This window comes from Pundamilia nyererei, unplaced genomic scaffold, assembly GCF_000239375.1.
Source record: "Pundamilia nyererei isolate P.nyererei 1_Seehausen unplaced genomic scaffold, PunNye1.0 scaffold00006, whole genome shotgun sequence".
Taxonomy (NCBI): Eukaryota; Metazoa; Chordata; class Actinopteri; order Cichliformes; family Cichlidae; genus Pundamilia; species Pundamilia nyererei.
The window spans coordinates 6,617,180-6,627,479 of NW_005187407.1; the positions used below are offsets into that span (position 1 = coordinate 6,617,180).

The 10,300-nt window shown below is 42.2% G+C and overlaps 1 protein-coding gene across 1 annotated transcript; it reads left to right on the top strand.

The window, feature by feature from the left end:
• The first annotated feature begins 647 nt into the window (after window positions 1–647).
• On the top strand, window positions 648–2,372 carry cox7c (cytochrome c oxidase subunit 7C). Its single transcript, XM_005722320.1, has 3 exons — window positions 648–816; window positions 1,698–1,845; window positions 2,274–2,372. Exons 1-2 carry the CDS (start codon window positions 742–744, stop codon window positions 1,812–1,814), a joined length of 192 nt encoding a protein of 63 aa, XP_005722377.1. The 5' UTR covers window positions 648–741; the 3' UTR covers window positions 1,815–1,845; window positions 2,274–2,372.
• Window positions 2,373–10,300: the final 7,928 nt, after the last annotated feature.

Here is a 10,300-nt window from a genome sequence, read left to right on the forward strand (position 1 = left end):
ATAGGGATGGCTGAACCATCTGCTCTCAGTAAGACTGCTCCTTCTCTATCTCTCTGTCTCAGTATTTCCTTAGCAATGATATGTTTGTGACAAATGCTGAAAAATGAAGATAGCTTATCAACCAATACTTTTTTACTCCAATGAAGCCCGCAAGGCCACGCACTGAAACACTGAAGTTAATTTAATCCCCAGATCACTATCTCTCCATACTTTCAAATAAAGAAAGTGACATCTGCTGCCTTACCTACACATGGATTATTTTTAATAACTGACTCTGAAACAGTGTCAATCACACGTGCTAAACAACGTGAGCAGCATAACCACCCTTACCCATTATATCTCCACTTTAGTTAATGTATGCCGTTCTGAGAGGAATGGGTTCCTTCACATTTGAAATCCCATGATAACTGAAAAACCGCAAATCGATGTCGTTGTCTGTCTATGGATAAGACAGCATAGTGTGAAACGTTTTTCTCCCTGTGATGAAAGATCTCAAAGGCAAATATAGCCTAAACAACTTTTTTTATATTTTTCTTGCTTGCTTGCTTTTTATACCTAATGGATTATAATCATTATGGGAAAAGAAAAAAAAACCTGTAGTCGCTTCGGATACAATTGAACTACATTTCCCATACACATTAGTCTTTTCCCACAATTCTTTGCGTCGCTCCACGGCTCACCGCTAAAACAAGAAGGTCGCACTCTTTAACAGTGTACTGGATCAGAGGAGAGACTTCCACAATGCTCGGACAAGCTGTGAGGCGATTCGCAACGTCTGCTGTTCGTTCTTCACACTATGCTGAAGGACCAGGAAAGGTGAGACCACTTCCTGACAGCAGCGGTTTTACCATAATGGTGGTATTTTGTGATGAGGCCTTGTGTGTACGTACAGCCTTGACGTTAGCTAGCGATACATGGAGGTCATGCCTGTCAATTGACAAGAGCGTGATTGTATATCGAGCCAAAATAGCCGGGCTTTGGTTATTTTATATTCTACATCTACGTTACCTCCAGTTTCTGGTAACATATTATATAAACTTGTGGCAGCAAAGACAGAATTGATGACAGGGACTACGAACTTTTGGCTAGCATTAGCCACGCTAGTCGGTTTGTGGCGACACCGGTAAAGGCTTTTAGCTTGCTATGTAACCTGCCTACTTTGGAAAATTTGCTTAACTTTGAAACCAATCTGAAATGTATATTGAGAGGCTTAAAAGTCTCGTAAACACTAAATTGCGGATCTATTCGAATAGCAGGAATCTTAATTCCTGTACAAGCTGTGCTTCCGCCTCCTGCTAAGGTCAGAGCAGTGAGGGAGGAAGAGAGGTGCGCTTAACTAAGAGTTCACCCTCTATAATAGTAAGCATCTATCAAAATTTCTGGTGATTTAAAAAGTGCAAATGACCAAAAAATTCCAGTTTTACAAGTGTACATGTACATATTTATTGTAAGAAATATATATTGTAATGCATGTTAGTCTTGGCTATTAAAGAAAACATTGCATTTTTTATTTACACACAGACTTATTACAGATCAGGGCCGACTGTAGCTTCTTTCTGATATTAAGGTGCACTATGGCGCTCTATTTGTCTTGTCTATAATTCTGATCATTCACAGGTGTAGTAATTGTGGTTCAGTGAACTATGTTCCATTTTCTAAGCAGTTGCCTACATTGTAATGGTCTTGTCTTTTTACAGAACCTGCCATTTTCTGTGGACAACAAGTGGCGCCTGCTGAGCATGATGGTGCTTTTCTTCGGCAGTGGCTTTGCATTCCCCTTTATTGTCGTCAGACATCAGATCCTGAAGAAGTAAAATGGCCCAGTGTTGTAATTCAGCCTTCAAGGTAATTACACCTGCCGTTTTTATCAAGCCCCATCTGCTTTTCGTTAAAATGTCAGGATGATGGGTGGCAGTTTCCTCGACATCGGTTTGTATAGTGACCTCAGATGATCGCAGTCCTTCACTGCACCTCTTTAGCCTTTTTCTGCTGTGGCATATCTTAAATAAATTACCTGTATGTCTGAGAGTGACAGTAACAAATGTCATGTGGGTTCATATTGCTGCTATGTTGTGCAGATAAGCTCGCACTTCAGCGAGTTAATGTGACAGTTTATTGCAGACATCGATTTGTATCAGGTGGGAGCGGGTCAGAATTGTTGTTGTCACATTTTCTCGTCACTGGTGTTTACTCAGAAATTGCTTTTCTGACAACCTGGCATATGCAAGTCATCTTATCGCTTACTTCCCCCATTTTCTTGTTCTTTCCCGTAGGTTGGCAGCTGGAACATATTTATCCATCAGAGTTCTATCGACGCTGAAGAATGGGAATCACCTAATTTTCTTTGTAAATAAAGTCTCCTAAAATGAGAATATCCTTGTCCATGTTTCTTGCACAGCTTCCATACATGTATGCGCATTGTTTAAAAGAGTCAACAGTGATTCCAGTTGGCTAATAAATTATAAATTATGAAACTTACTAAACTGGTTATTTCCTGGCAATAATGGGCTTCCACAGAAAAACCAGGGGCTGTTTTTGGCTATATTTGGTGTTTAACCTGCAGCATTAAATGTGATTTTTAGTTGTGTACTGTTGTTCACAGCCAGATTAAAGTTCTCCAGATTAATTGGTTTTAATGCAGCCTTGTGTAAGCACATTTTGTTTAGACTGGCCTCATGTTGAGTCTGCAGACAACGCATGAAAGTAGGTGGTAAATTTAAATCCTTTGTCATAAGCTCCTGAAAGCAGTGAATAAAGTGGGAGATTAAAAATCGGTGTGAGGGGGTTTGCAGAAAAGAATCCAGTCCTCCTGGTCTTAGAACTCTGATACGTTATTGTTCCAGCCCCCATCCAACACTCTGTGGCTCGGCGCTTCAGTTAAACTCAACTGAATAACCTTTTCAGTTCAATTAACCCTGTGCTGCTGGCTATAATTATCCAAGGACAAAGTATTAAAAAGGGTGGTGTAGCTGCTCAGTTGGTTTGGAGTGGTAATGTTAAGAGGCTTTCTTTGTATATCCATTCAGGTCTCCCACGTGCCTGCAGTCATCTTTAGAAATCGGCTAAGGTTACGTTTTCATTTCCTCGTGATGTGCAGCAAAGAGGTACCACCTAAGTTAGCCTAAAGACATAAGGAAAGAGACACCGGGACAAGCTGTAAGCACAAGAAACAATCTGTCCTATATCTTTTGCCCCCTCCCTCCCCGCATATCCTTTTGTGCTCGCGCAACTCAAAGGAATTTGTAAACCTGTCATGCTGTTATGTATTCCCTTGCATTGCTGATGTTATGCTGCTGTTATACCTTTCTGCCAGAGCAGCATTCAGGTCATGCGGCTCTTGCGAGGTAGCGATAAACTTATTGTACATTTTAATGGGGTCAACAAGTAGAGGGTTATATTTCATAGGTGTGTTGTATTGTTTGGCACATACAGGTTGACCTTTCTTAGTAGCTCAAGGCTTTTCTGGTCAAAAGCACTTCTCAACATATAAATAAGAAACAGCGTTATCACAATACCACACTGCGTGCAAGAACGCAATTTATGAATCTCCAAATGCTTGTTAGTACACATTTAACACCCACATTCGCACAAGCGCAGCATACTAATGTAGCAGTCTGATCACCGCATGTCCCGATTAAATGCAGGAAAGACGGGAGGTCTTGAGCTGCATTGTCATTCTGCTCAATGATGTCTCAATAGGTTCTCTGTTTACCAATTAAAATGCTCCATCCATCTCAGCCATAAACAATCATCCTTGCTCAGAATGGTCCTTATCAGTACATAATGAACCATCACGGTTAAGTGTGCGAGCCAGCAAATTGATGTCCTTAAGCTTCTGACATGAGGCATACTTCACGTTGGCTCTTTGAAAGTGCATCTCAAAGATCACTCTCTGCTGCACAGAGAAAAAGAATGAGCTTTCAAGTGTCATTAGGGGAGAGGGGGGGGGCTTATTGAAGTGATCCTCCATACAAAGTCTGCTTTTGAGTATCAAACACATGTCACCAGCTTAAAAAGTGACTGTTAAAAAGTCAGCTTCCTCATTCGTCCGCATTCCTCCACAACCAGCATATTATATAATAAAAAGAATGCTGCAAATTATGCGCATTTATTCTTTGGACTTAAAAGGCACAGCATTTTGTCTAGTGAGTTACTTTAATTCAATTTTGATACAGCAGTAAACATTTGAAAGCTTCACTTTTGGACTGTGAACTCTTGACAGTATGCCACTAATTGAATAGAACTGCTCGCAGCTACTTTAAATTTTGCAAATGGTTCACTTCAGTGCCACAGCACTCAGTGCTAATTTGGGAATGTCCCCAACATTTAGACCCTCTTTCAGAAAAAGAAAAAAAAAAACAGGGGGACGAGGACTATAAAGACATGAATTTGCTCCCACTGAGGGTGCAAAATTTAGATTGGCGCCGACACTTACCAACAGCTACCAGCCTGAGAGGAGTGTCACGATATCTGGGCATCCGAGGGTGAAAAACAGGCACTAAGAAGGGAGTTCTTTCTCTTCCTAGTCATAAATGATCTATTCTCTGCCATTATGCACTCTAACTGGAGCTTTTAAGAATTCTAGTTGATGCCAGGCTCCAACAGCGAGGACCAATTAGATACAATGCTGTTATTTGGACAAGGACCAAGCTGCAGTGCAGTACCAGCGGCTTATGAAAAGTACATGAGGGTGTGCTGGCACAGGTCATATTACAGGAGGGGTACTACAGTGCCCACAGAAGTCTGCATCACCCATTTATTATTATTATTATTGTTGTATTTTTTTAAGATGGGCATGCTGTATCTCCTCTGCGTGGCACTTTGAGTGTTTGCAGGAAGGAAGCAGAAAAAGAATGAATTACACTATGAGTGTGCACCCAGCATGCCAAGTCTCCTGCAAGAGTTTGTCATGCTGCATTTAGTATGTAAGTTTGAGGGTGGGGGAAAGAGAAAGGCAGGGACTGCTATTGTGTGAGTTTGCACCTTCACCGTAGCGATATCTGCTAAATTCATTACTCTAGTTGCCTTTAAATGCTTTAAATCCCCCCGTGTACACACACTAATTAAGGCAAAGCACAGTCATTAAAGTCCATACCAGCTCACCATTAAGTGATTGTTTAAAGTCATGCAGATGACTGTGGATAAAACAAAAAGGCTACCTGCAACCGCCGGAACCGCAGCTGCAAAGGCTGACAGCCTTCACTGCATACACTGCATCCTCCCTCCTTTAACTTATTTGTTCTTGCAGTTATGTAAATTGTCTTATTTGCAGTATTTGTGGCTATTCATTGCAGTCTCTGTAGTGCTCTGCATCTCACGTGTGGAATCTAATTATAGACTCATTTGCACTTCAGAGGAGAAGATAGTGGGCTCAGCCTGGTGTAGAGCATGCACAGAAGTCTAATAAAAAAAAAACAGACTCTACGTTTTATTGAATCCCCCCAGTAAGAGTCACTTTTCACATCCAGCCACAGCATTATAGTCAATTATGTTTGTAACTGTTAGCTGGTGAAAGCTGACTCAACAGTGATTGACAGTTTTATAAACATTTACTTAGTCTGAATGAGAGAGTGGGTGCCTGACAAATTCTCTCCAGACTAAATTAACCCTCTGGGGGGGATTGTTGGGTAACTTGGATGAGCTCTAATCAGCACTCCTGCACAGCCTCGTTCCACTGCGCCACCAATCGCTGTGTTGCGTTGCAATACCGGGGAGTTCTCTGGATTCGGCCTGTACCCATCATATCAGCACGACGACAATGCGAGGTGAAAGCTGCTGTCTCCAGTCGCTGAGCAACACCTCAACTCTGCACTGTCAGTCAATAAAGTTACAAGGACACGATGAACTCCCAAGTTTTCTGCCAAGCTCGTCCTCCTCCCCCCCCCCACACACCCACCCTCTACCTCCTCTGTTTACTACACTTTAGCTCAAAGATGCTGACGTGTGGAGAAGCACGGAACTGTCAGTGCAGGAAGATGAAGTGAACATGCGCCTCCCACTTTGTCGGGAGTGGGGCTCCACTGCCTCAGCCGGGAACTCTACACAATTAGTTCAGAGCCTCGAGGGGGATGGCTGCTCATAGGAGATGAATGCTCGCAAGATACAGAGTCAGCTGTCTATGTGAGCATTTTTGGATGTCACAGGAAAAAAGTAGCAATAATATATTTTTTAAAAATTGCAAGGAATACTTAAATTTTTTATGGAAATTAAAAGTCTGATTAGGGTAATCCTAGCAAGACTGAACATGTCTAAAAGCATTTTGTCAGAAGCACACGCTTACATCTCTGTACAGGCTTCATTCCACTCTGCAGCCCTTATGTTCATTAATGTTGCAATACCAATGCATGCACTCAGCTATCTTAAGGAGACCTCCCCCCTCCCCCTTTCATCCCTCCCTACTTCCTTTCTTTAACAGTGGCAAATCATAAAGAGGCTGTAAAGCCAAAGGAGAAAAATATGTCATGTGTCACGTCAGGCTTTTCTCACATTCAGTTTGATATGAGCAAGCAGAGACTTGGCGGGGATCCCGGCCGAGATTCTGAACCCAGCATAATCTCCAAATCCTCTCCAGCCCACTTCAGATCCCAGACCTGCCTTGAGTTCAATAATGTAACGCTACACACTGCCGCAGTTAATAGTAGCAAGTTTCAGGGTGAAAAAGTTTCCATTTTAAATAATCATGCCCACTTCAGTCCACGCTCTCCCACTCCGAGCCTTATGTTAATGCCTCGGATGACGCCAGTGTGAATGGATGTGCAATTTTCCCTCTTCCTTCATACAATATACAGTAAATTTTGAACTTAGCTCTGTGCCCTCTGAATGAAAATCATTTCCTTTTATCTTTCATTTTACCAACCGCGTGTTATCAAATCCTTCCTGACGTGTAAAAAAAACGATATCTTGTGAATAAATAAAATGAGCAAGTGGATTTCAGTTTTTGTCCCTCAGTTTTCTTTTCCCCAGAAAGTTATTATGTCGTGTTTTAGTTTATTTAGCAGGAACAAGAACCTACTAATTTAAACCTATCTGATGTTCCCAAACACCTTATTTCTCTCACTGATACTTCACAGAACATAATCTATGTTGTTTACCTTGTCAGACCTCCAAAGAATGTTATTATGGCTGTAAAGCAGTATGTGGCATCTGCATGAATATGTATAATAGTCTGTTTGCTTATTGACTTTAACAAACCCCTCTCATATTTGCCAGGGCTGGGTTTGTTGGGGTCCATGTGATCTACACAGAGAGGAAAAACTAACAGCGAAAGATATCTTTCGCTCGAATGAAGCCTCTCTGGAGATTTCTGCTGCGATGGAACTGCGTAAATGTAGTGCGGGAATAAGGTCTGACAATGTGAGACTAGTGGAAACAGAGAGCAAGATGGATGGCGGGGAAAAAAGGCGGGTTCTGTTGATCACTTGTTGTTGTTTTCGCTGCTATGACTCTCTTTTCTCCCGCTGACAGAGAGAAAATATTAGAACCTTTCTTCTTTTTCTTTTTTTTTTTTCTTCCTCAGCCAGAAACTGCGTCTGTTGCTCTCCAGTGGTCTCCTTCTCTTTTTACTGTCACTGGAAACATTCAACCCAAGGCATTTTCACACAGCGAGAGGCATCTGCCACCACCAACCTACATATTCACACGCACATTTGCTCACATACAAACCTCTGAAACAGATGAACAAACATAGTTCGAGTGCATCCACAAAAAACGCCGGCAAAAATATGTAAACATTATTTGCATAATCACACACATGCCTCCGTGAATCCAAACACACTTTGGGACTGAAGTCTGGGATATTCGTACTTAGCGTGCAATTACACTCAATTTTTTCGAGACTCCTTTTTTATGCTTCATATATTTATGCTACTTACAATTGCATTAAATAACTAGACTAAATGGAGCTGCTATACATCCAGCAGTTCTCTACCTGAAATGGTGCCACATATGCAAACTATAGCAATGCCTGTATTATAGCTCCAAAGCAGCAATAGATAAAATACCTGAAAGTACAGATTGACCAAAGAAGGCAGAGAAATTCTAATGAACGCAGAGAGCAGAACTGAGCAAAGAATCAGCACAGGTATAGGAACCATGCAGTATATTTAGGATTGTTTCCCACAGGGAACAAATACCAGCCTGAAGTCTGAGAGTCAGCATTTTTTTTTTTTTCCAGTTTTTTTGCAGCTCTGTTTACCATATTTGCAAGATTTCTCAGGTAGCTCCACAGTGGTCTCCCAGGATAGAGATGCAGAGGTGTGGAGTTAAGAGAAGAAGTACAGCTGCGCACTACTGTAGTGCTCCTGGGTAGCCTTACAGCTCCCCCACATGGAGAACAACGAACCACTGAGCTGTGACATATAATAAATAACGGGAGATGTAAAATACTTGTCAGTGCCAAGGTTAGGGTATGCTGCATGAAGAGGAACTTGCTTGACTGTCATCGACATAAAATCTAAACAACTTTTTTTTTCTGTGCCTCTGTCCAAAAATTGCCACTCGTTGATATTAACGCTGATCGACTCTAGGCACGTTAAACTTTGAGGTAACTCGTGAATCACTGAGCTGCACAGTAAGAGTCCATACAAACACAATTCGATAGCACCACATAGCTCTTGCGAGTGCATTCGTTCAGAGGGCAGGATGCAACTATAATTGTTGCCTTTGAACGCAGGAACAGAGACACAATACAACTGACTAAGCCAAGACTGTGCTGTGCAGGGGGAAATCTGAATGAAAGGGGTTTGTGTCTCCCAGAGGCACGGAGCGAGGACTGGGGCAGAGGAAGGCACGGGGCGCACAGAATGGTTTATTTTTCTGCAGACCAGTCTCCTCCAGGATGTTCTTTGGACACCACCACAGATGTTTTGGATGTAACGAAAAGGCACAATTGGGGCTGGCCTGAGTTCAGTTTCGGTCTGTGAATGGCGCCTTTCAAAGGTTCTGCTGAACCACATGGTGCCCAGGAACTCGGGCACAAAGCCTCATTAGAGTTACTCGATGTTGCAACCATAAAGAGGCTCAAATAAGTCTGTTATTTATTTATTTATTAAGTTTGTTTACTTTTCTCTTGATCCTGAAGCGGCATAAATATTTGTAGTACAAATTAGATGATGGTTTGAACGTGCCTCTGCATGACACCTAATCCCTCCAGTACTCTGCGTGTGAAATACCTCGGCAGACAGAAATGTTTCTGCACATCCTTCAGAGCTGCTGTCAGTGATGAGGTGTTTAAAGTTTAAAGGTGGTGAAGTGCTAACTTTATTTTTACAGCGGTTACTCTGAGTTATACAAATTTAATTACCTTTCACTTTTCTACTGGATACGGACCGCTCAGAGTTTTGTAGGCTCTTCCTTTCGTTAGATATCACAGCTTTTACCCGTGCAGGCTTTATAACGTGAGTGACATTCCCGCTTTCTCTTTGCAATTATGAATGCCCAATCGGAACCTGATGTAATCGTTACCTGCTGAATTTAGATTTTGCACGTGCACGTGGAGGTCAACACAAATAAAAAGCTTTCCCTAGGCGCCGCAGCCCCTTTGCACCGACAGAAGAGGCCACGATATCCAATTAATAAAGGAGGTTAAAGTTGACTTTCCACTGGCTGGTCCAATCTCAGCAGGTGCCCTGGTTAATTTGGTGAACAAAGTCATGGCGGGGGTGGGTGGCCACTTAGGAAAAAGCGAGTCGGAGGAGAATGGATGGATGAGAGGAAGCAGGATAAAGACTGAGGGAAAGATTGCGGCCCCCTGACAGCTCAGCACGCATTGCAAATGAGGAAGCTGACTGAACAAAAAAAAAAACATCTGCTGAATGTGTAATGGGAGCGATCAGACCGGTTCAGGAGAAAACTGCGTGCTACATCAAACACCAAAACAAAACTTTTGCGACAACCAGAACTAGATAAGTCCACTGAAGTTTTTGTTTGTTTGTTTGTTTTTTACTGCCTCAGTGGAATGACTCTTTGTGTATCAAGTCTGCATGTAAATGTCACATTTCATAGACTGGCCTGGTGTTTGTTACATAGCAAAATACTGTTAGGAGCTTTTTTTGGGGGGTTTTTTTACATCTCTGCGTAGTCCAGAGTCGTAGTACATGATCAGAAAAGTTTTTCTGATGTGACATGTAGCTGTTTCTTTTTCAGAGGCCTCCCCTCCTCAGCCCCCACGTGGATATGCAATCAGAAGCATCGTTCACTTGACTCTACCCGGGAAGCCAGTGACTCTTCTCTCTGCAAAAGGAATCCTGCGAGCTCAAAAACAAAAAGATGGACAGCTGTTGCCACAATACACACACCCCCT